We start from the raw sequence: 27,916 nt of genomic DNA, 5'->3' as shown, positions 1-27,916 counted from the left end.
ATTCTGTCAAGCGTTTTCTAGATGAATGTCGTACAAAATTAATATTAAAAGAAAAGAAATTATATTGCATATAAGATATAATCTTATCGTTAAAAGTGAAAATACTGCAAAATTTGTATATTTCCTAATTAAATACGTAGATTTTTAATGTTGCAAATCATAACAAAACATTTACGATGCTGTTCTATTCACTCCCTCTTATATTTATTTTGAGATAATTACATTTTAATTAATCTTTTGGACTTCTGATAATAAAAAATCTTAAGAAAAGGAAACGATAAAATCATTGCGGAATTAACTTTGTATTTGAAATCTGGAATTGACGAATGATATATCAATTTAGGAAAATAAACAAAATGTAACAGCCAAGTGGGATGGTCATGCCAACAATAATTGTTTGAAAATGGAGGAAAGGGCACATGTGTCAGGAGACTGCAGCAACTTTTTTCTATTGGATGTATGGAAAAACGGAAGTTATTGATAAACTGCTTGTTATTTTATTTCAATTAAGGTTTGCCCTGGTAATGAATGAAAGGAAATGTCATGACAAGATAGAAGTCATATTTTAATTAAACTTTTAAAACTGTGCGTTGAGTAACCATGAACTCAGCAAGAGGAGCAAAATCCCCTTCAAATCATGATCTCAATATATTTTTGGATAGACAGATACAAAATAAATTATTGGAAATTGATGATCAGTTGTGGCTGACTGATTACATGGTTGAATCAAAAGGAAACACTGAATTAAAGGTGCCAAAAACTATTAAAGTGTCTAGGAATGAGGATGTGACAGGATGGTTTAGCAGTTCAAAATGTGTACTACGCAAACTGGAAAAGGAAAAGCCAACTCCACAACCTTTAACTTACTCATGGAGGGAACAAACACGATTAAAAAACTTGATTCAAAACAGTTTTGTGTTCAAACATTATCCTTACCATCAATCATATATTGAACAATATAGGGAAGAAAATTCTCAGTTAAGTGGAATTAAAACAGTAACCCAAAAAGAATCCAATGAACCCCGGAAAATAGCAGTTCAAAATACTGCAACAATAACAAGTGCACAAAACAATATCACTGCATCAGGAAATAACTATTCTCAGAATTCTGGTCAGAATATATGCAGCCATTGCAATCAACCATATACTGTATCAACATCACAGCCTCTCATAACTGCAGCCTTTAGTTACACACGTAGAGAAAATACCTCCCTCTCAAATGGTGCTTGTAAATGTTCTCAATCTAATTTTAACCCCATTCCTCATTCAACAAGTTCTCATACTTGCACTAAACACAACCATCACCAACACAAAGATGTGGCTAGTTTAGCCTATAAGTATAAACTTTCCAAGGAAGCATTGATGCACAATATTGCATGGAAATCAGAATCTGACAATTCAAGTGAGCATGAAAAAGACCCATTTAAAACACCTAGAGTAGCATCTGGGAAAAGATCAGCTGGAAAAGCACCTACCAAAGTCACAGTGCCATCTCTACCAAATGGTCACAATAAAAACATTCAAACAGTTACTGTGTAAGTATAAATACATCAAATACATTGAATCTTGCTAGTAAAAATAGACAGATTGTACACATGAAAGACCATCATGGGTAGTAAAAGTTGTTAAAAACCACCCTCATTCATCAGAAAACTGTTTCATCTTTGGTAGGACAGAAAAACATTGTATTCATGTACATGTATATCATGTACATGCATATTGTCAAGTCTTTACAAAACTGTTATTTTTGCCATGCAAGATATATTATAGCAATTGGCCCCAAAATAAGTTATACATGTACAATGCATTTGTATTTTTACAGGTTGTTACATTGTACCCTTAAATAAACATGTATTAAAAAACTTGTTCCTGGCCCGTCTACATTTGAACTCCCCTGTCAAATTCAAAATGACAATAGAGCTTGATATATTAATTGTGAAACAGACATGAGCTATAATTATACGTTTTTGTACATGTGTATATGCACATGTAACACCACACACGCTTTCTTTAAACATGTTTTTAAAAGTAAAATTTGTTCACAAAGTTACAATTCACAATTATTGTGTAATATGAATAAATGCAGCATATATCATGATATATATTGATTCCATGAATTCTATCAATAATTAACCTCAAATTTTCAGTTACAAATTAATGTATATATATATTTGAGCATGTTGAGAAAAAAGAAAAGAAAAAGATAACATTGCCTTTTTAGAAACAAATTGCATCATGCTATATATAATTAAGATGTACATGCACATATATTTTGTACATTGAAAATGATGTTTTTGTCACTTTTACTTAACATGAATTTTTAAATTCTGAATTTATGTTTGAAGAACTTGCCAAGGTACACAAGTACATTGTAATATTGCATTACAAAATGTATGTATGTGACTATGAGAAAATATAAATTAGTTTTTGAACAACTATTGATTTCAAAAATGATTATTTGGTTTTTGCATTTCATGTTTTTATTATATCATTGTGCAATTTAACATATATATAATATTCTTAAGGAAGAATTCAGATAATACTTTTTCATATAGATTTCGATCAGAACTATTTAACAATTGGTAAAAGAAGTGTATTGGAAAAATTTTAGATTGTCATTCAATTCTTAAATCTACAATTTTGAATTTTGAAAGCCTTTACAATTTTATTTTCACCTTTAAAGATTCTCAAATTTCTAAAATAGCATGCATTCAATAAAAGAAAGGTAAACATGTTAAAGAAAATTGACAAGTTTATCCATTTAAAAAGTAAAATTTGATGTGGATATCTGATAAAAAGCAAGAATGACCCTCTGTCAGATGTCATTGTTAAAAATTACAGAATAGATTTATTTGCTTTTTTAAATATGGTTAATTTGATGCCCCTGAAAATCTTACAAAGCATATACATAGATTAAAAGTTCTTTATCTAAAATATTCTTGTACACAATTATATAAAGTTTAGAAACATTAAGCATGTTAAGACTTAAAGTTTCAGATCCCTATACTATAAATAACATGTACAATTTACATGTATATATATATTTGCCTGTTATCCTGATTCATAGAACAATATAACGAATAACTACATTTTGTACATTGTATTCTATTTTTTTTTAAATATAGATACAGGTGCTTTATTACTATTTGTTTTAAAACTAGTTTGTTAAAAGATCATGAAGATTAGAAAATTTGTTGTTATTTTCTTGCAAAGATGAAATGAAAATTTTCCCGCTCTCAAAATTATCCAAAAGCTTCATACATCATTGTTGTACATTTTTCATACAAAATGAAGAAAATAAATGAAAAATATGATTATTTGGAATAAAGGCATGGTTGTTTTTAATCCAGATTATATATGATTCACTGTACATGTATATATGCGCTATAAATCGTACATTGTAAATTAATAAAGCATTATGTTCAGTAAATGACAAGCGTTTAAATAATTTTCACCTTGATCTATTTTTGATTTGACAGTAAGAGTCTATTTTTCATCTATTTAATCAAATTCTCACACAAAAGAATCAATAAGCAAATAAGAGGATTAAAAGCTTACTTCAGAATGCTTACAGTTTTGTGAGAATAAGAGTAGTTGAAAACTTTTTGTGACATTCTAAGTGCACTTATAAAAACCCTTACGTTTACATGTAACACCAGGGCGAAACCTTTCAATTGATAAATATATATATTTTAAATTTATTCAAAGAGACTCTTCAGGTGCAAATAATATTTTGATTAATTTATTACATTTAAAAAGCTAGAGATATAAACATGATAAAATATAAATCACATACATATAATTACATACATGACATACATTGATGTATGTAGAACTAAAAATTATCATGATTATAGAGCAAACATAAATGTCTTAACTCTGTATAATTTTCAACATTAACACATAAATGAACATTTGTAAGTCATGACAACGTGTATCCAAAGTTTTAGCATTTACTAGAATTCCATGCATGCATTTGTACTTATTCACACAGAATATTTACATGTACATGTACATGTTGTCTGGTAAATTGAAAATAGATGTAGACAAATGGTAGTCAGTAGATCTACAATTGTACATGTATATATATATTTAAGTTATTAAAATTGAGAATGGAAATGGGGAATGTGTCAAAGAGACAACAACCCGACCATAAAAAAACAACAGCAGAAGGTCACCAACAGGTCTTCAATGTAGCAAGAAATTTCCGAACCCGGAGGCGTCCTTCAGCTGGCCCCTAAAGTTAATATTTGGAATAGGACAAAGATTAATGATGCCCTTATATGTTCGTTGCAAAAATTAGATTTGCAAAGGAGAAGGTCCTGTAATTACAGATTTTGGACACTTTTTAAAAACTTACATGTAAGTCACTAAGTGTCTATTTCATTTGATTCAATTAGTTAATGTGAAAGAATTTGACTGATTTAGTCATAAACACTCTGTTTCAAGCTCAAATATGAAAAATCTATCAAATAAGCCCCAAAATCATGAAAATGTTACTTTTCAGATGTTTTTGTCAAAAATGAAAGTGGTTGCGACCCTGTTCATCCTCAAGTCAAACTTTATATATATTTGATATGTATTATCAAATACAAATTATATTTCAATATTAAGAATGAACACCAATGCGGCCACTTTCATTTTAGACATCCACTGTATAAAATTTAACTAAAATGCTAAAATTGTGAAGATTTCAGTAATTTAGCATGACTTATTGCTGCTACTTACCGATATATGTGCATTGTATTTTCAAAAACAGCCCATATTAATGGAGCAGAAGCATTCTACTTTCCAATAAATAACTAAAAGTTTACATTTTAACAATTTTGTAAAACTGCTATATGTCATTGTATGTTAGGGGCAAAAATGGGTCTTACTTGACCTACATGTACTCCTTTAATGTCTAAGAAATTGTTGTGAAAATGCATCAGACAATTTCTTCCTTAATTGTAAGAATAGGATATTTATTTTTTGGGAACCCAGACATTGAAATGAAAAATTGACAAGAATAAGTCTTTTAAAATGTTAAAAATTGGTATAAATTCAATTATTTAAAGAGTTTTCTCTATTCTTCGTCAATTTATCCCTTTCTGCACCCATTGTATAAAAAAAATTTAATCAACGTGTGGTTTGTTTGATCTCAGTTCTTCATTGGTTAAAATCGGATTGTGACGGCATGAAAAAATGCGACCATGCCTGACGACGTCACATAGAAAGAACACATCTTTTTGCAGATCATTCGAAGAGAAGGAAAAAGTTTGCCTGCATAATGTTAGAAAATCATTAGAGAAACAGATTCCACCACCAAAATCTCGTTTAATACGATATTTATCCACTCTGGACAGTTAAATTATCAATTTTAAAGTCCTTGCCGAGGCGGCTTGGACTTTGAATTTGAAAATTTAACTGTCTCGAGTGGATTAATATCGTATTACACTCGATGCAGTGGTAGAATCTATATATCTCCCATTCATACAGTTAAAGGTGTCTTCATCAGAAACCAATATATTTATAATATCTTGGTAGTTTTTTTCAGTATGTAAGGGATACAGAAATCTTTGTGTGACATGGTAAACAAATTGGGTTGTTTTTACAGCAGATTGCATTGAGTGTGTAGGCAAAGGTTATATCTTTGGTTAGCTTGCTTATACAAGCTGAACCGTGCAGTCATTATTAGGTATGGTATATACCCTCCTTTCGATGACATTGGAAACCTTTGAAAATCAACCTTGAAAAAGAACATAGATTTCAGTCTCATGATTTCACAGGACACATATTTCAGACTTTTCGCTATAGACTTATAATCCTAATTGTTTTACTGTGTGTGAGGCCTTAAATAAAATATTGTTTGTTTCCCCAATCCCAACCGACCCTGCAAAATTGGTGCTACCCATAAAGATTTATTGTCAAAACTAAGGGACGACATCAACAGTTTAATGTAGGATAAAAAACTTAATTCACATAGTTTTTTCACTGGACCCCCCCTAAATGCAGTGCTTAAAATTGGTGTTGAAACACCAAAAAATCAAACCAATTGTTCTTTATTTTATTCATGAACTCATGTATGTAGAGCATAGGTGGTCAAGTGGTCTAACACATTGGATACAGTGCAAGGCGATTTGGTGCCAGCGCCCGCCATGATATCCCAGAAGTGTGAGTTTTGAAATCTAGGCAAGCGAAGACCAATGTTTCACAAATTTACAGATCTAACAATGTTGGGCTGATGTTTAGACGAATTATATATATACATGTATGTATATATGCATATGTTACATGTATTAAGGTTTTCAAATGATTCTCACTTCATATATAGAACAATTTCATTTCACCTTATTAAATGATGCGACTAACAGAATGAGATAGAAATATTAAATGTTTGTTAGCATTCGCTGCAATTGAATTTTTGTGAAATAAACTAAATCAATTAAATGGCAGACTAGAATACCATTTAAATTCTTCTGTTTAACATTGTTTGAGCGCAAACATAATATTAAACTCTATTAACTTTGATCTTAAAAAGATACCAGCGACTGGTATAAATGTATAACATTTAAGGCCTCCTGAAACTCGACCAATGGTGTTGATTCATGTATGCTTATCTCAGATCAAAAACGGCATTTAATTTACCAAAGAGATTTCAGTTTATTTGAATTGTCACTGAGATAACCTGATTTCAAATGTTCTCGGAAGGTCATACATGTCAAGCACTTTACATTTAATCTGTTGTGTAAAAAGGTTGTTTTTGCTGATAATTGATACAAGTCCGTGATCGATCATGTCAGTACCAGTCTGAAGTGACAAGGTGTTCCAATTTCGATAGTTTGTGGACTTTTCTATTTACTTGTGAATTGAATTATTAAGACTATATTCAGTCCATTAAATAAATGTATATGGAATTGATAAGAAATTTAGTGTAAATATTATTTAAAAATTTCATTTTAATCCTCTTCAAGAATTAATTACAGTGCATATGAAATATAAATTTTCATTATGACAAATCAATAGTTATATTGAAATTGAATGAATTAAAAGTGATATGTACATAAAATATTATTCTATACATTTGGTAACAGTCCTATTGAATAGGTTAATGTTATGTTTCTTTTCTCTGAATATATTTTATTTTGAAATGACATTGCATTGTGTTCTGTTTATTTGACAAATGTTATTGAAATATTTATTGAATAATAATAGTTAAAAATTTATAGAATTTCATAACACTAAATGGACAAAACATTAAAACCCCTTATATCACAATTTAGCCCAATCCAGAAAAAAGGCTAGTTACTTAGAACAACTACATGAACTAAGAAAAAGTTTAAGTATTATAAAGACAAATGAAAGAGATAACATTGAGAATGGAAGTGGGGAATGTGTCAAAGAGACAACAACCTGACCAAAGAGCAAAACAAAAGAGCATTTATATCATTCTAGGGGCAGATAACTAAAAAATCTGATCAACATGCATTTATTTTTTGGTCTATTATTGTGTAACCTGTAGATTGCAGCTTTAAACATGTTAAAAGTACCCGATATATGTGCATTGTATTGTCAAAAACAGCCCATAATTTATGTAGCAGAAGCATTCTACTGTCCAATGAATAACTTAACAATTTTGTAAAACTGTTATATTTTGGGGCCAAAAAGGGGTCTTACTTGACCTACTCATTTAAAGATGGCTTAATTCATGTACAAATGTTTACCACTAAATCAAACTTAAATGTATTAAAGATATATGTGGCCTTCGGCTGTTGTCTGCTCTTTGATCAGGTTGTCGTCTCTTTGACGCATTTCCCATTTCCATTTTCAATTTTATATCAGTTTTTAAAGCAATTGCTTTTATGCCATCTTGTATGGGCAATTTTACCTAAGTGAATTAACTACACTATTTTTGGGAATTACATTTGTACTATAAAAACATGTACATTTTTGGCTGTTTTTTTATCTTTGGTGGAGTTGTCTCTCTTCTCAAGTTTAGTTAATTCAAATAAAGATCTTATTCACTACAACTAAAAATCTTTAGCTTGTTAATTTCAAAAACTGATTTAATTTTTTAAAGAAAATATGTAAATATTGTTTAATGGTAAAACAAGACTACATGTATATGCAAACCACTATTTTTAATCTGATGGGCATTTTTACCTGCAGCTCTTGGCGACTTCCACGGTAAGTTGTAATTGGCGAAGGAAGAAACTCTTTAACTTATTCTTACATTTAATGTTCTACTATGTATAGCTTGTAGTATATAAACCACAGCATGTTTCATAGCTTTTCTCTCACCAATGTGTAAACAAGAGTCCTGACATTTATTTAGCTGGTGGTAGTATCACATGATTGTCACATGACTGTCAGGTGTTTGTGTATTGAGTAATGGGTATTTAATTCATACAGTTTGATGAGTAGAGGTCAATGTTCATATGTTATAATCAAGTATATCATCAATTAAGAATCAATTAAGTTGGCATACATATGTTTATTTTATTTTAAATCTGGGCCATAATGAATTGAATTTTGAACCCAAATTTATGCAAGCTGTCACCTGTAGGTCTTTTTCTGTAATCTCTTTCTGCTTGGTTGTAATTAATCCCCCTTCTTGTTCTTCGATTTATGACTACTTTTCTGTCCTTTCTCTACTTTTGCTGTTGTTGTGGCATAAAGGAATGCAAACATGCAAATCATTCATATTATTTTTAAAATGTCCAATATGTCTTGGTTCCACTTAATACATTAAACCTATCTACTTGCATAACACAAACTTGTGCTTGCTGATTTGGGTGAGTACTGCATAGAATTTGAAACAGATAAATTTTAAGTATTGAAGCATCAGAATGCCTCATGTTTTTCTGAGTTCTCTTGTTTGTCAGGCACGTCATTCAGCAATGAAAAACTAACTCTTTCTGCGAAAATTTTTGGATTTTTTATAAGTTGTTATCTAATAGTTTTAGATTTTTTTATGTCTAATTTATGTTTAGAATGAATCTTCAAAAGAGGTATAGTTTGTTTAAATTATGTTTTTTCTGTAGTTTGTGACTGTTTTGTAATGAACTTTGTTTTTCAGTAGGACTAACACTGAGTTAATACTATCAAAATAATAACTTAATCAGATCAGACTAATAACCATAAGAATTAGATATAATTATTTGCAATACAACTCCGTTTCTTTGTCTGAAAGTCTTTTAAATGATTCGTAATCTAGCACTAAAACTTTTTACAATAATATATAGCATAAATACTACTAAAATGTTTTAAGAAATTCACAAAATTTGTTATGGTGTATCTAAAAAAAAGCTTATGATTTGACTTTTAATCTGTTTTATAATGTTCAAGAAATTAATGTAACTTGTTAAATCTTTCATGGTGTAGTTCACAAAATTATTCATAGTGTAGTTCATAAAATCTTTCATTGTATAAACTTTCAATCAGTTTCATAGTAATGCAGGCATGTAGCTCCCAAAATGCTTTATTGTGAAACTTACTAAATCTATTGTGTAAATCACAAAAATCTTTTATATTGTAATTCATAAAATCTGTCATATTGTAAAAGTGTTCTAGTGAAACTTATAAACAAAAGGAGTTATGGTGTAGCTATTTAATTTTTCTTGGTGTAACTCATATAATGTTTCAAGGTGTAATTCACAACATGTTTGAATGTGTACTGGGTAATTCATTAAATGTCTCATTAAATATTTCATGCTATAACTCATTAAATGTTTCATGGTGTAACTCATTAAACATGTTTTAAAGGTTTCATGGTGTAACTCATTAAACATGTTAAATGTTTCATGATGTAACTAATTTCATCGTGTAACTTAATAAATATTTCATGGTGTAAGTCACATATTTCATGGTACAAGTCATTTATTGTTTCATGGTGTAATTATATAACTCATTAAATGTTTATCCAACACTCAGAGGGTCTAGAAAAGAGGTATTCTAGAAGAGATAGCAACCATTTTAGCTCCACATGTAGCAACTGTCTTCAGTTCTTTCAATATTTTAAAGATTTAAAGCGACATAACAAAACAATGATAATACTCACAATTAACTGATTTGTAATTCAATGCATGATGCAGAATTTCAGTTTTGGATTTGGGTTCACTTCGTTTGTCATAATTGCATAAAAAAGTTAATCTTTGCTAATAACTTTAATTTGCTTTTAAAATACTAAAAATTGATAACAACCAGACCAAAGTTAGGGATATTGACCTTTTTGTATTGGTCACTGGTTAAATGTCATTTATACAAGATATCAGTGAATCAATGAATATTATAAGTTACAACCATGGATAGTTGAGGGAATATATTTGCTGAGTCCTCAGGATGAAAATATTTGTTCTTGCATAAATTGTATCATTCATGTGCTTAATTAAAAGACATAAATTATCTTATCATTAGATTTTTTTTGTTTTCATGCTGAAAATAAACTTTTGTGATGTTTCCTTTGATAAAATTGGTTGCTATGCGTTGGACAGAAATATTCATTGCTTGTTAAAATTGATAGAACATAAGAGAAAGTCTGAACTTGAATGCACAGTCATTTGAGTGCCTATCCATAAATGACTGCAACACTTATCGTTTGAATTGGTATAGTATTAGGGCCCAATACTATACCCTATTCAATATTTTTATAGCAGTGACTGCTTGTGGAAAATGTTTCTATATGATATGTTCAGGGGCAGATCCAGCCATTTTAAAAAGGGGGGGTCCCAACCTAGGACAAAAGGGGGGGGGGGGGGGGGTTCCAACTATATGTCCCCAAAATGGGGGGTTCCAACCCCAGGAATACCCCCTCCCCCCATTGGACTCACCAATGCTAGAGTCATCCAATAAATGTAGGATCATCAAATATTCACCTTCAACCATGAAAAAAATACATCCGAACAAAGTATTTCTTGCCCATAATATTATTTCGATCTCCAACTTAATTTTTTCTACCAAAGTTGATTAATTTTAAAAATTCAAATTTCAAATACCCAAGTACTGAAATTATATTAATTAAGTAATTTAAAATTAAATGGGAAGCAAGCCACTTTAAAAAAGGACCAAATCAATACCATGTTATCAGTACAAGTTGCAAATACAGATTACCTGGTGTTTTCTACATTAATGTGGAACTGGAATATAAATTGTTGATGTTTAATATGAAGTAATTATATATTTTTGATGAAAATATAATTTCATTTAATGATAATGTCAATGCATTACAATATAACTCATTATTTTCAGGCCTGAAAGTACAATAATTTTACCAATTAAACATGGATGACTTCCTTTGTAAAACAACAATACAATCTTAAAACAATTTTCTCCATATTTAATTAAACATAGATTTTACAAGATCTGTATTCACCACCTTCCACAATCAATTATTAACGTAAATGTTCATGAATAAAATATTTCTCACTGATAAAATCACCAATTACATTGATTCTAAATAGCGATAAAAAAAATTCTTCCGATTTTGTATAAAGTATCCCTTAACCCTTGATTTCTATTTTTCATGACCAAATATCTCGGTCAGGTTGATGATATAAAATCAATTTCTCATTAAATAAAATTATATTTTCATCAAAAATATATAATTACTTCATATTAAACATCATCAATTTATATTCCAGTTCCACATTAATGTAGAAAGCACCAGGAAATCTGTATTTGCAACTTGTACCGATAAAATGCACTTATAATCCTTCAAAATAGTGCAATTTTAATTTTAATTGTAAAAATTAAAAGTAATGAAAGTAATTTTATCCTAACAGTATAAGTTTGACGTCATTCATATTTGATTCAATTAATTAGAATTAATCGGCCTAGATTGGAGGCTATTACATGCCATAAGAGCATCTATAGAATTTCCTATTTATGGAAGTTAAAAAATCTGAGAGAAACTGAAAAAATAACCTAAAAGGATGATTAATGTTTAAATCAAATATTTCTTTTTGATACCGTGTTTGAATTTTGAAATATTGTATAGGACGAACCTAACAGTAATCTCATTGTTAACTCTACATTTGAAATTTAATAGCTAAAAGTGATAACTTGAGAAACTGAAGGTGATTTTTAAACACATATTTTCAAAGATTGAAGCTAAATTTATTTTAAATGATTTCAAACTTTACAAACTAGATCCTTACTCATTTGAAAATAACTCCTCAGGTTACCAAGCTGTTGAAGAAAAGCATTGCTTTCTATTTCAATTTTACAGTAATTTACTTGCAGCAAAAACTTAAGTAAGCTTTACCAAATGTCCTACTTTCAATGAATTATTTTCTTGAATGATGCATGGTGACATTTGAAAATGTCTTGATGCCAAAAGATTAAGGTATATGCTGTTTAAATTTACACCAAAATATTTTCAGATACCTTTTTGTGTTAAAGCAATTTTCAGTTATCTTTTTGTAGAGATAAGTTATTCTAGATTACTCACATTAATTTTTTAGTCACGAAAATAAATTGCTGGTTGCAGATATCAGTTGGTTTACAGTATATCAGGCTTATAAAGCTTACAGCAGAAGATATATATATTTGTACAAGATTAATTGCAATGAACTCTGCTTGAATGTATATAAATGCATTTTATTCTAAAGAAACTTGAATGCAATTAATTATTAAGAAACTATCCTCAATATTTTTCAGCCAACAGATTTCTCAGGGAAAGCCTAGTGGTGACGGTCTTTCTGTAGCTACAACCCAACAGAACTTACGTGCTTTAGATGCTCTCAGTTGTGTTGCAGCTGAAAAACAGGTCTGTAAAATACTGGTTTCCTGTTGATTATTAAGTATGAAGACAGGGTGTTCAGATGATCTGTTATGTTGTGTTTGAACAGTGATCAGCTTTGTTTGTAAGGACTGGCAATGTTGATATTATTTTTTTGTGTTATATACCTAAGCTATAATTTTTAGCTTTATTTGCTAGAAGTTTGCAAGTGATATGCTTTTCTGGTTGTTTTTATATATTTTATATCCAATGGGGTGGTTTGAGCTTTTGCTATTATTTGATGTCCATCCGTTATCCATTGTAGCTGTTTTACATCATCTCCTTTAAAACCATCCTGCCATACCAATTGAAACTGAACAGGTGTTTGGTCCGTACGGTTACTTTTACTTGTAATATAATTATGACTATGGAAACTATGGCAAATTATATGAAATAGGTTGTTTTCTGATAAAAATTTCAGTAAATCTTTGGTATTTAGGTTTTAAGTTGACATTGTAAATTTATATTGTTCAACTTTAAAGTTTCAAATGTTATGCTACTTAATTATGTAATTAAAAGATTGTGAGGATCATTTGAGAATATGATAAACGATCTTCTTGCCGCAGTCATATATACCTTTACTTCAAGGGGGATACAAACAAAGCAGAATTAACAAAAAGCTTGTGGAATGATAATCACAAAGATTGTGTATTGTTAAATAGTTGTAAGACTATACTATCATTTACTACACAAGATTGTAAACATGAATGCAGAAATATTTAATGTTTATATTTCTTAACCAGAAATATACAGCAGAATTGACTAAATTTTTCCACTCCATGTTATAAGGTAAAATATTTGTATAGAATTTTAAGGGGTCTTTCACGCTATTTTGTTAATAGTCAAATTTAGAAATGGTGAAGTATGTTATAATTATAGTGGTGGATGTTAGACAAGTTAGCTCAGCTTAGGAATCAGGGTTCTAAAGTCTGTAGAATTTACAGTAACACAATGATTTAGGTAAAATTGAAACTGGAGAAAGTTTATAAATCTTCAAAAGTAGACACAACCTTTATGGAAATGCATAAAGTTGAGATTTATCCTCTGACCTGTTAGATGTTAACCATGTCTCTGTAACGTATGATATGGGAACATCCCAATCTTCTTGTATCAAGTTAGTTTATGTTTTAATAGTAGTGTATCATAAAGTTGTGTTCACCTAAACTTAGTATAAACATTTTTATGTGAACCGTTTTTAAAATATATATGCAAAATAAAGGGTTTGACAAAGATTTCACTGCTCACTAAACTTTAGATATATATGTGTGTCATTTGCAAATATGGGTGTTAGCCTCCAACATTGTGCTGTAAAATTGACAAAATTATTGTCAGAACCTTGTTTTTTAGCTCACCTGGCCTAAAAGGCCATGTGAGCTTTTCTCATCACTTGGCGTCCGTCATCTGTCTTCGTTAACAATTTTTCAAACATCTTCTCCTCTGAAACTACTGAATGGATTTGAATGAAACTTAGCATGATTGTTTCTTAGGTTATCCTGCACAAAGTGTGTGCTTCGATTTTTGATCCTTCAAAAAACATGGCCGCCGTTACTTAAAATAGAACATAGGGGTCAAATGCAGTTTTTGGCTTATATCTCAAAAACGAAAGCATTTAGAGCAAATCTGACATGGGGTAAAAATGTTCATTAGGTCAATATCTATCAGCCCTGAAATTTTCAGATGAATCAAACAAACCATTGTTGGGTTGCTGCCACTTAATTGGTAATTTTAAGGAAATTTTGCAGTTTTTGGTCATTATCTTGAATATCTATAATACTAAAATGACGAGGTCCAATTTGTCAGCCGTCATCGGGTAAACACGACAAATCAAAGAATTCAATTTTATATATAGCCAATATAGAATAATGGTGTTGATTAAAAATTACACCACTCCAGACCCTTTTGTTTTCCACATAATTAATAGTGGCAATAATTAACGAGTTCCGGGTCGAATCTGATACCGATACCAATAGTATATTCACCTGTTACCTATTCATTATCTGTTTGTTCCGCATCTGACAGGCGCACCACCAAACGGTGTATTTCGGATTTTGCTATATACAAGGGTCATAATTACAGGGTTGCAGTACTATTCAATCATTGAGAAATTGTTCCCTATTGTAGTATCTAATCATTAAGACTTTCTAAGATGACAATACGAATACTAAAATTCTGGACTTAAAATAAGGCGTATAAGCAGTTTTCAATTTGTTAGCGGGCATGCCGTAAAACAGCTAATCCAAGCATTCAACTTCATTTATAACTAATATAGGACAATGCTGTTGATAAAAAAAATACTCCCTTCCAGGATCTTTTGTTTAAAAAAAAATTATATTACCAATAATTGAGAAGTTCGAGGTCGACGGGTTCAACTCATAGTTATATTCTTTAATTCAGTCACGGACTCGCGATAGCATGGGTGTGTTCTAGTTATTATAGATAAAGATAAACTGTTAACAGCAAAAATGATCAGCAAAGTAAGATCTACAAATAAGTTAATATGACCAAAATTGTCAATTGACCCCTTAAGGGGTTATTGTCCTTTTATAATGACAATTTTTCACAATTTGTTCATCATATTTGCTAACTTTAAAAAATCTTCTCCTCTAAAACTACTCAACCAAATTCAAGCAAACTTCAACTGAATGATCAGTAGGGTGTATAAAATAAAGTTTGTGCTCTATTTTTTATTTCGTCAAAAAACATGGCCGTCATGGCTAAAAATAGAACACAGGGTAAAATGCAGTTTTTGGCTAATATCTCAAAAACTCCAGTATTTAGAGCAAATAAGACAAGAAGTGAAGGTATTTATTAGGTCAAGGTCTACCTGTCCTGCAATTTTCAGCCGAATAGGGTAACTGGTTTTTCAGGTATAATTCCCCTGAATTGATGATTTTAAAGAAATTTTGCAGTTTTTGGTTATTTTCTTGAATATTATTATAGATACAGATAAACTGTTAATAGCAAAAATGTTAAGCAAAGTAAGATCTACAAATAAGTCAATTTGACCAAAATTGTCAATTGACCCCTTAAGGAGTTATTGCCCTTCAAAGACTTTTTTCACAATTTGTTCATCATTTTGACTTACTTTAAAAAATCTTCTCCTTTGAAACTTCTGTATCAATTTCAGCCAAACTTAGGCTTAATGAGTTTCAGAGTATCTAGTATAAATTTTATATTTCATTTCCTTGTATGTCAAGAAACATAGCTCCTATGGCTAAAATAGAACATAGGAGAAGATGATTTTTTTTTTGCTTTTGAAGAAAATAGGACGATTCAAAGAACATTTTAATAAATTGAAAAGCCAAAATAATCATTGATGAGAGATTTTACCAAAAAAATTAAGGTGAGCGATTCAGGCTCTTGAGAGCCTCTTGTATAGAATTCAATCTACAAAATACATGTATATGTTGCGCATATCTCATAAGTCAAAAGGTTGAAAAGCTAACATCCAAGTAAATTTATTTTTTTCATTTGTCAAAATTGTAAGAGTAAATGGAAATTATAAAAATATAATTTCCAAGCACTACAAATTTTAGCTTTAAAAGGTTACATTTTATGTTAAATGCACATGATGAAGCATTCACAGTACATCATTGCACATCGTAACTGTTTGTAAATGAAATCTACCTTTTCACATTATCACTATTGATGAGCATGCTCACTGTTACTTTACCAGCGTAAGACACGTCCATACAGCACAGTACAAGTACGAGCACTCGGTCACATTCTGATGGACACAATCAAGGGAGTGGGTATAAAACGACCAGACTCTAGACTCATGTACACCGCTATGGATTTTTCACGATCCAAAAGTGAAGTATGTTTTGAGGATTTTTTATCTCACCTCTAGTACTAGTCTTCCCATAGTGCACTTTGTTTTTGGATGGAGCTTATACTAGTCTTCTCACACATAGTATAATATTTTTTTAATGTAGACATTTTTAATAGTATAATATTTAAAATTTAGACATTTTGTTATCTTATTTTATAACATATTTTCTGCATGATATAAATGCACACTATTTTTTTAATGAATAATCGAAAGTGTGACGGGAGCTTGAGAAATGTTTTGTATAATATAAAACAGTTGTTCATTGCTCTAACAAAGCTCACCAACCAACTGTCTCCTTTAACCCACCCTCATGGAGAGTCATTATGCCATTTAACACCCCCTTAAGTACTTTCCTATTTCTACAAACCATCCAATTTTTTATTTACACATGTACATAGTTTTATATCAATATTTCTTGGAAAACATGTGTACATGTATCTGTTTATTTAAATAAATTGTTTGTCCAACTTTCAGTCAATAGCAAAATTATAAGCAATAGCACACACAACTTTTGATATTTTTATATATGAGGATGTGGATAGGGATTTACTGAATTATAGATATTAAAGGACAAAACATAAAGAATAGATAAAAAGTGACCAAAAAAATAAAGAATAGAAAAAAAAGAATGTTAAAATACAGAAAATAGAAAATAATGGGCAAAAAGGATGAAAAAAGAAGAAGAAATTTTGTAAAATGGAATGAAAAAAAATAAAGATTACAGAAATGTAGACCCCCGGAATTCAGACCCTCATATATATTATATAGATTTTTTTTTTATCAGTACCATCATTTAGTCAAGGTATAAACCAGAAGAAGAAAAAACAGTGACTAAAATCTTTCAAGAGAAATATCCATTCCGTAATTTTGTAATTTAAAACTAAACAGCTAACGTGTGCATATTTTAAAATTTATTTTGAAGAAATATAAAACTTGCATGTGTACACATTTAATAATTTAATATACATCTCCTAACCAATATATTTTCCTTTTCATATATAGTATACAGCCAACTTTTCTATCAAATTATGCCACTTCACCCCACATTCATCTTGACTGAAACATAGTGTTATGTCTCTGTAAATCACATGTAAGACATCTAAACACACAAGTGTATATCTATATCAGATATATATGATCAAATAAATATATATATAAATTCTTACATTGATACCAGTGGATTATCGGATTTATCCAATCGAGATAGTTAAATTATCAATTTTAAAGTCCGAGCCGCCTCGGCGAGGACTTTAAAATTTATAATTTAACTATCGAGATTGGATAAATCCGATAATCCACTAACTATGTAAGAATCTGTTTCTCTAATGATTAAAAAGACATTTTCTTTTTTTGTTAACCGAAAATCCCCTTCGAGTGCCTTTCACATTGCACGAAGTTGTCAATTTCATTAACACCAGTTATCAAATTTTGATTCATCCAGTTAGCTAAAAAGGTCATGACCCTCAACATCATCCAATGTTCTTTTGAGATCACCAGCAACCACACGTTGATTAAGTTTTTTTATACAATGGGTTCGGAAAGGGATAAATTTCCATAGAGTTAGAGAAAATTGTTTATCACATCCATATATAGGAAAAGTCTTGAGCCTATATCTCAGACTCCAAATTCATATGGGATTAAATTCACATTAACTATTATTTATGAACAGTTATGCAGTTTATGTCGGACTTTGAATAGAATCAAAAGTGTCCTTTTTCACCCTATGATGTGAATGTAGATTATTAATATAATGAACTTTCAGAAATATTATAAACATATCAGAAAACACGTTTAGATAAAGGTCCGTTTCAGAATCTAATGCATTATTGGTAATATTTTTTTAAAGCGTCATAAACGATCAGCATTCAACCAATGACATGTCATAATTTTTATTTTGAAATGAGCAGTGAAATTATTTACAATCATTTTGATCCTAAAACAAGGAATTTAAACTTCTGTGGAACAAGTATCGTAAAAGCAATCATTTTAATGATGTTTTGATGGTAAAGCCTTCATACATGTTTGTTACCTAAGTTTCTCCTACATTATCATGCAACATGGAAGTAGAATTAGTAGTGCAACAGGTTGAACTGATATGATGTGGGATAATTCTGTATATGTTAGTTTATTATGTTTTGTATGTCAAAGACAGAAGAGTTTTTCAGGTTTATGTATCTTCATGCTTAATTTAGGACTTGATAGATGTATCATAAATAATTTGCAAAGATTTGTTGTAAAAATGTGAGTACTTTCAGGACAGACCTTTGCCACCAGTATTGCAGGTACTGTGTTAAATCTCCGTCACACAAACTAATGTTTTATTGAAGAAAATAAAAAAAACAACACTTTACACAATAACATGTTCAATATTCAGTATATTTACTGAATTAACAAATTGTGAAAAGATTTCTCATGATGTTGTACATAATAATCACTTATTTTCACTTGTCTCAGATATTTCTGTTTCCCCTAACATTTGGGTGATTCCTCTTTGCATACAATTTTGAATAGTTTTCCCAGAAGATCATTGAACAACTGAAAAAGAAATCAAACACTATATAGATTACAAAACTGTGAGTGATTTCAAAATGGCTGACCCTTGTGGATAAGATTTAAGTTCAAGCATCTCTAGAGATTGGAAATCTGCATTCACTTATGGAAGACGAAGGAAATGTGGTATGACTACCAGTGAGACACCTATCTACCAGAGAGACCAAAGGAAGAGTTGACGATAACAGAATTAAACAGCAGATAGTTCTACAGATTGCTTGCTATATTAGCCTTGAAAATGAGGGTGAAACATACTTTATAACAGATTCTAACATGTTCATTATCAATAAAAAAAAAATCTTTTATAAAATTTTATTTTAAATTATCCTTTTGCGTATATTTTAAATCAAGCATTGTTATTTTTTTAGTAAGACAATAATTAACAACCACACAGAGTGAAAGTTTTATGCAGATTAGTCCACAATTTTTCACATTTACAAATTTATTACATATAATGGGAGTTTCAGATCACCACAATAACAATAATTGTTTTAAACCCAATACAATTTTCTGTGCACAGTATGCCAATTTTTTAATGATATAGTTAATAATGAATTCAGGGAAAAGGTTATTTTTATAGATATTTGCATTTGATAGAAAACTAAAAGTTTTGAAAAGGCAAGTTGTGCTTTTATATTATCTTTTGAGCATATGATATTAAACAAAACTATGGGGGAAAAAACACAAGAAGATAGTTCAAGATACCAAGGGGGTAATATTAAACAAAGACGGACAATAAATTCATAGCTTAAAGAGATCGAAAAAGATGATATCACCATGTACTAAGGTTACATTGTAAATACATGTACATGCAAATTTCATAGTAAATATAAGCAAACTAGATTGTAAATACAAGCAAATAACATTGTGTTAATACAAAAAAATAACATTGTAAATACAAGCAAAGTATATGTAAATACATGCATATTTTGTTGATAATACAAGGAAATCATATTGTAAATACAAGAACATTGCATTGTAAATACAAGCAAAGTACATTGTAAAAACAAACAAATTACATTGTAAATACAAATAAAGTACATTGTAAATACAAGCAAAGTACATAGTAAAAACAAATAAATTACATTGTAAAAATAAACAAAGAAGATTGTAAATACAAGCAAAGTACATTTTTAATACAAGCATAGTACATTGCAGTTCCATGCAAATGTTTTGTAGATACATGCAATTTACTTTGAGGATACTATGTACATGCAGATAATTTCATTATAGATACATGTTCACATTTATTGTGTGTGATGTCTTAGAGCATTTCTGCTGGATACTTGTTAATTGTTCAGATTTAATTAGTGTTATTTATCATTGTAAGATTGATGTACATACTTTTTATTTAACATTCCATAGAATTATAAACTTACATCCCAAAAATTATGGATGTCATAGTTTATAGATATTTCTGATAGCTGTTTTCTTTCATGCTTTATTCAGCTGCCAGAAAAGCCAGAGAGCAAAAACGGAAGCTTGGACGGCTCACAAGAACATCTGCCTACTCTAGAAGACAGCGGCTTGATCCTCCCAGAGGACATAGCTGTGATTTCTGACGAGGCAAGTGATGTCATCAGCATCTCAAAGTTATCTACCATTTGTTTAGGAGCTGATATGAAAACAAGAGAAAATGATGGACTTGAGCATTCCTGTGCAATTCAACTTTTCCCTAACAATGACATTATGATGCAAAATGCAATGAGAGTTCTGAACTCAGGAACTGTGGTTTGGCACCCATCTGCTTCAGTAACTCCAAGTCAAAAAGAGAAATTTAAAAAAGAATTTACTTTACATAACCCTTCTCCTACAATAACCCATAAGACACCAGATTTAAAAGATTCCCAGAAAGTCTCTACCAACCTTCATCGATCTCAGTCAGAAGCCAGGATTGATTTTCCAATCATTCGTACAGAATCCAGATCTGGAATGTTAGTGTCCGATATCAATATGTCTAAACAGGCAAAACTTGGAAAAAATGGACGAACTTCCTCTAGTATGGAAACAAGAGCCCCATTGATACCCAAAGGAAATGTAATGAAGAATTTAAGGCATAAATATGCTGGATATGTACGCAGTAAAAATTTAAGAAAGACAAAAAGTGAAACAACATTATTTTCCTTACCAAAACCATCCCCACCACAGACTGATGGGAGAAGTAGTTCTGTAAAACCATATCCTTCAGAATATTCCAACTTCCCAGACAACATGAAAGTTTCTCAAGTTTATACACTTTGGAGCACAGATGGAAATCGATCCACTTTTACATCAAGTGATATTCAGTCTGCTTCTGGATCTCGGTACCAGGATGAGGATGAAAGAAGACTTCAAAAAGTGGCTCAATATATATTAAATGAGCATCTTGACTCGTCTATAGAAACCAGAATGAAACAGGAAGTAGCAGTTGCTGATGGGGTAGAGTTTGATGTTCCACACACTTACTTTTCCATAGCATATCATGTTCACCAGAAAAATGATTTTTACACAAATACCTTTAACATGTACTTTGTTTTTAATAAAAGCACCTCAAAAGTTTAACTGTCTGTTCACTTAACTTTTCTTTATTTAGTTTTGTTTGAGCTTGATTGTTATTTGTAAATGTTGAAAAATGTTTTTTGGAAAAATAAACAATTATTAAACATTCATTTCAGTCCTGCAGTAGTTGATGCTGCTCTTTGGTTGTTTAAGTTATGTTGTAAAAATTTAAACCATTTAATAATGGATTCCTTGCAAACTTTCTGTTTGTTAAAACTATTTTAGGTAGACAAAGAGGAAAATTACAATGCCTCACTACTTTCAATTCTGCAAGTGCTAATATGGAAACCAAAAAAAATACATCAAAGAACGAAACTTTTTTGTGCAATATTCTTACATTTCAAGATACTAGTATGAAGATTTAAACATTAGACGAGTGAACTGTTTTGTATACTTGTCTTAATTCCTATGAAATAAAAACAAATGGATAAATGTGAGGTCATTATATATGTATTAGAATATGTTACATTTAATTGCATATGTACAAGTGCTAATATATATTTATTTTTGTTATGAGGTTTTTTTTCACCTAGATTCTCTGTGTGATATTCACTGCCCTACCTGCTTATTGTGTAGTTTCTTTTCTATCACTTTTATTTTATTAGAATAATTTTGACATTTAAGAACTTCTCGCCGGTCACAAATTTAGACATATTAGCAACCATACAGTAGAACAGTTAGTTCATTAACAATTCCACAATTATACTAGATTGTAAAACAAGCCCTCTATCCATATGAATAAAAAAAAAATCAGATTTAATTTATGCATGGTTATAATGGTTGAAATAAAGGGAGACATGTTCATGATGACAAGATTGTTTATTATAACGTTTGCGCTATACAAGTTTAAATCATAAGTTGTGATTGAGTTTTATGAATTGTGTGTTTAGCTCCATGAGGAATTACTGTAATCTTTTTAAACACACCTAATTGAATAGTTTGTAAAGCAGATAAACTGAATTAAAATGACTTTAGGATTTATATATTATAAAATTACTGCCAAATGAAAGGAAATATTTGTTCTGTCACAAGATATTATAAAATATTACATTTTTTTTCTAGACAAAATTCTTGTATGGTGTAATCAAATATAAAGTCTTAGGTTTCAGATATGTAATTAATTAAACACTGAACTGGAAAGGGGATTTTAAATGTACTAATAATAAATTAAGGAGATAAGGTAATTATGTACCCTATGATTGTGAATAAGACAAATGTCCACCTGACCTGACCTGAAACCAAAACACATTGATATAAACTAAGTTTACATATATAAATGGTTAATACTAAGATCAATTGATGATCTGGTATGATTATCCTAATATGCATTTCATTTTAGGTTACTGTCACCTTACATTAATATAAATATTAAAGTAATCCCAAAGAAAATGGTAGAAACGTATTGCATAACTTGTTAAACACTCCTTATATCCTTCTTGTGTTTTAATTATAGTCCAGAAATATCAAAGATATGAAAACACACATATAACATTTTTTTTAAACTTACTTATAGTTTTAAGATTCATTTTTGCATGTAGTAATAATTATACCTTTTTCACACTAAAGTTTTATTTAGTTCAGATATTCTTGTTCTTTTCTTATAATCTAATGAAGTGTTAAAATTTTAATTTTAGTCATAATATTTGTTCAGGTTAAAAGTTGATGAAAAATATCGGTTATTAATTGCATTTTTTTACTTATCAATTGTATTAAAGCTTATACATGTAATACTTATTTTATGCATACTACAGCAAGCACATCCCATTAGCTTTTATTTGTATTTATATTGAGTTAATACATATAACCATTCTATAGATGTAGTGTTATATTTTTACAGATGTGGTTTGATACAGCGGGCAGGGCATATGTCAGTTTAGCTGCTAGATATGACCCTCTCAAAAAATGACCAGCTGGTTTCTCCAAGGTATATCTTTAAATAAAATGGGAGATAACTCAACAACACAAGGGGAGATAATTTTACCTGAATGAAATATGCATCCAAGGAATTAAAACCCTAAGTTTACTATTGATTCAGCAACTTAGTTTATAATCTTAGTTAATAGAGGCAGATTTAGGCGGGGAGGGGGCCTAGGCCCTCCCTTTTTGGGGAAAAATTTGGTTGCTTATATAGGGAATCACTGAAGCATGACTGGAACAGGCCCCCTCTCAGGTAGTCAGTAGGCCCCCACTGATGAAAATTTCTTGATCTGCCACTGGTTAATAAATCTGATCTAAGTCAGACAGTTAGACTTTTTACAGGTTTAATTTCAATACTGAGGAATTACCTGTGATGAAATGTTAATTATATTTTGCAATGCATAAATCTCCATTGAAGACTATATCTATATATACAGTTAGCTATTCACGTTTTCTATATCCATTCGCAATTCACAAACTTTGCTTCAGTCTATTTGTTTGTTTTATTTACTTTGAGAGCTTCTTTTGATTGATGATATCACTTTTGTACTTATAAACAACCTTAAATTATTTGTGTATAATACTTTCAGATATGCTTAATTCCTGGAATAATTTGGTGCAAACTTTTATACGTAAATAAACAAACATTTCCAATCATCATTCAGAGATTCAGCAGATATTTTTTTAATTGATAAGCTAGTTAAAAGTCGTTTATTTGTTATGCTAGTATATAAACTTTAATGAGTGTATTTTTCATTTCAGAGTAAATTATACTGGTATGTTAATTTCTAGGATTTAAAACTAACAATTATCTAATTTAGTAGATATAGTTTCTATTACTAATTCACTTAATTCTCATTGTATGCTTATCCATGGTAAATGTGTATTGCATGAATTAATGGGAGATATTGTTGTGTCATATTATAGATGGATTTTATAATATTGTAAGTAGTCATTTAGCTGTAACAAAAAACCAACAGTTTATGATGCCTTGCTTTATTTTCTAACCATTTATCATTCTTTACTAGATAGACTTATATGATTTTTATCTCCCCAGCTACAAATTCTTGGATGTGGGATCCTAGACTTTCTGTTTCCAGTGGTGTAAGACAAATCAATAATAGTTATAATTTGTGTAAAAGAACCACTAACTTTAGGTCAATATAGTTGGTATGCAGTTGTATTACAATTGCAACATCTCATAGTACCTTCTTAACTTAGTAACACCCAGACAAGACACATCTGTGTCAACATTTTATTTGTGGGTTTTTGTTGTTGTCATATTGATATATACAAATTCAAATTAAATTCAAATTATTTTATTCAAGAAAACTCACAAAGAGCATAAAATGAACAATATAAATGCATATGTGCATAAATATTGAGAAAGAGTTATAGCTGACAAACTGTCAAAGAGATCTAATACACACATAAAAAGGAAATATTATATTATATGGTATGATAAATATCAAGGGATATATCAATATATATATCCTCACATCCTTTAATTAATCATGTGAATATTACTATAGTTTCATTGTACCTATGTTGTAATCATATGAGTGTTTTTTGATTCACATAAGTAAACTGGGGCACATCCAGGATTTTAAAAAGGGGGGTGACTCCTAATAAGACAAAGTTAGGAGTGGAACTTGTAAAACAGAGTATGCATAAGCAATGCATTTGCACCTGTCCTTAGTCAGAAATCTGATGTACAGTAGTTGTCTTTTGTTTATTTAATTTATACATGTTTCTCATTTCTCTTTTGTTATATAGATTAGACTGTTGGTTATCCCGGTTTGACACTAGTAATTTTGGGGCCCTTTATAGCTTTTTGTTCGGTGTGAGCCAAGGCTTTGTGTTGAAGGTCTTACATTGACCTATAATGGTTTACTTAAATTATAAATTGTTATTTGGATGGAGAGTTGTCTCATTGGCACTCGCACCACATCTTCCTATATCTATATATAGCTCTTTTAGGGCCCATCCAAATCTGGCTCTTGTTAACAGGAAATTTTATGTTAACAAATATTTGAAAAATATATCTATATTCTACCAGTTTAATTTGTTATCAAGGTTTTCATTTGTTTATTAATGAGTTATCTCAAACCCATGTAAGATAGATTTCAATTAAACAGTGATGTGTTTTTTTGGTATTTAAGTTGGTGTAAATTGTAAGTTCCTGGAGATGTCTTGTTGGATTTTAATGTTTCAATTTTCTATTAGAAATATCAGAATGCATTTTGTTTTATTTTGGTTAAGTAATTTGAGATATTATAAGTATGACTAAAACTGAAATTCAGAACAAGAAATGAGATATGTCCAAGTCTTTCTTTTACTTGTTCATATCTTTATTCTTCTGTCTGGGTAGAATGGTTGATGTTCTGACACAAAACTTTGCACTTTAGATATTAGAATATTTCATATGCACTGTTAAACTTTTTATTATGCAATATAGTATAAGTTGTCATATTAAAAACTCTCATTTGCCTACTACTTCTATCCTTTGAGCAAAAGATACTGGTTATAAAGATGCCTATAGAATATATAGAATATGATCTACTAGTATGTTAAATCATGCTTTGGACTGATTCTTCATATCTTAATTTTCTATGAGTGTTCTTTTAACTCTTTTAACAGAATGTTTTCTGATTGTCAAATTCGTATTGCTTTAAATTGTAAGACCATCATTGTCAAAATTTTTATTTCTTTCATATAAATAATCAGTAACTTATAAAGCATCATACAATATTAATGAAAATTGGTGTGAAGTTTGATTTTATTTATATAAAGTTTTCAGATTAGAATTAAACATTCACTGAAATGGGATGAAATTTAAATTTAATTTAAGAATATATACAAGAAATCAAATTATGCTTTTTTCCGTACATTGAAAACCTTTTGACCTTTGCATGCCAGCTACTATGATTTGTATGAATATTCTGAATCAGACACAGTTATAGTTATCAAATGTTCGTTACATTACATTTTAATTAAATTCTTGAATGGTTTTCAGAGTGCACAAATAATAGTACTAACAAGTCATTTCATTTCTTCATTGTTGTGTTCAAAATTTGTCGTATTTTTAAACTTTTTTTCCAGAGGAGTGCAAACCATTTTAAATCAGAATGTTTTTTTCGGTACATGAATTTACACAAATATTTGGTTTGAGATATTGAGACAGACCTCGAACAGATATGTTGTCTGTACTATGATAACTTTTCTTGATTTATAAATTTCAGCCAATAATGTCAAAGGTGGACTAGATGCAAGTTTAATCAAATAGAAAAGGAATCAATCAAAGTTCAGCAATAATTCAGTTTCTTTTTAAATAACATTAAGAATTATTTCATTTGAATTATGTAGCATTCATATTCAGCTATGTTCAGTCTACTTTGGTTAAACACAGCTTATTCACATAAAGATTTTACATATTTTACAAAAAAAGATATCACCTTGATTTTTCACTGTCAAAATTGACAATCAAGGGTAAATCATGATGTACCGGTATATTGACCAGTCTTTAAACGTTGATAAATAATTAATAATTATGTTTTTTTTTAGATCCTGAATTCTGATCATCCAAACATGGATGGATTAACTTGGCTGGAGAAGATGGAGTTATTACGATCAATCAAAGGAAAGAAAGAGAAGTCTAAACAACAAAAACAACCAAAGTTTACCTTTGTTAAGGACATACCTCCCGAGGACAAGCATCAGAGGTTGATAGGTAACAAAGGTTCTCCTTCACCTGATAATATGACCTCTCTGGCTGCACAAGGACAAACAAACTCACAACTATTTGAACAGAGACGAATTAAACATCTTCTCCAACAGGCAAGGCTTAAGAGAAATGTAAATTTTGATTGGTTAACAGAAAGCCCACGGTTTCGTCATTCACAGAACAGCTCTAAAGATGATTCTGATGATTCATCGGTGTCTGATATTGAGGAAGAGCATTTACGGACAAAGTCACCAAAATGTTTTAGTCCAGGGATGGATGTAGGTCATGCAGAAAGCACGTTGTTGAGTAGATATAACATCAAACCCTTTGTGAAAGGAGGGGGAGGAGGGTGGAAGGTTACACCTATGACCATGCAAAGGGCAAGGACAATCGTCTATGATGATTGACTTATGATATGAAGATGGGAAAGAATCATGAAAGTTTATTCTAAATAAAAATCAGTCTGCCAAATATTTGTCAAGTTGCTCTGCACATTTCTCATTCATGTTTTAGTTTTGTCAGGTTAAGCATAATAAAAATTAACTGTAAAACAAATCTGAATAGTAAAAATTATTTTCAAATTGAAAATGGATTTTCA

The 27,916-nt window shown here is 30.1% G+C and overlaps 1 protein-coding gene across 8 annotated transcripts; it reads left to right on the top strand.

Moving 5' to 3' along the window:
- Positions 1-470: 470 nt before the first annotated feature.
- LOC134708265 (uncharacterized) lies at positions 471-27,394 on the top strand. 8 transcript variants are annotated; one of them, XM_063568677.1, is made up of 9 exons: positions 472-1,535; positions 8,149-8,166; positions 12,637-12,745; positions 16,434-16,574; positions 18,845-18,871; positions 20,589-21,557; positions 23,515-23,601; positions 24,357-24,370; positions 27,159-27,394. In XM_063568677.1, exons 1-7 carry the CDS (start codon positions 601-603, stop codon positions 23,581-23,583), a joined length of 2,268 nt encoding a protein of 755 aa, XP_063424747.1. In that variant the 5' UTR covers positions 472-600; the 3' UTR covers positions 23,584-23,601; positions 24,357-24,370; positions 27,159-27,394. The 8 variants fall into 8 exon arrangements, with proteins under 8 accessions (XP_063424744.1, XP_063424746.1, XP_063424747.1 ...); XM_063568674.1 differs by lacking the exons at positions 23,515-23,601; positions 24,357-24,370; positions 27,159-27,394 and having other exon boundaries at positions 471-1,535; positions 20,589-23,506; XM_063568676.1 differs by lacking the exons at positions 18,845-18,871; positions 23,515-23,601; positions 24,357-24,370; positions 27,159-27,394 and having other exon boundaries at positions 471-1,535; positions 20,589-23,506.
- Positions 27,395-27,916: the final 522 nt, after the last annotated feature.

This window comes from Mytilus trossulus, chromosome 2 (genome assembly GCF_036588685.1).
Source record: "Mytilus trossulus isolate FHL-02 chromosome 2, PNRI_Mtr1.1.1.hap1, whole genome shotgun sequence".
In the NCBI taxonomy this organism is placed as follows: Eukaryota; Metazoa; Mollusca; class Bivalvia; order Mytilida; family Mytilidae; genus Mytilus; species Mytilus trossulus.
This window is presented reverse-complemented; position numbering and strand designations above follow the sequence as displayed.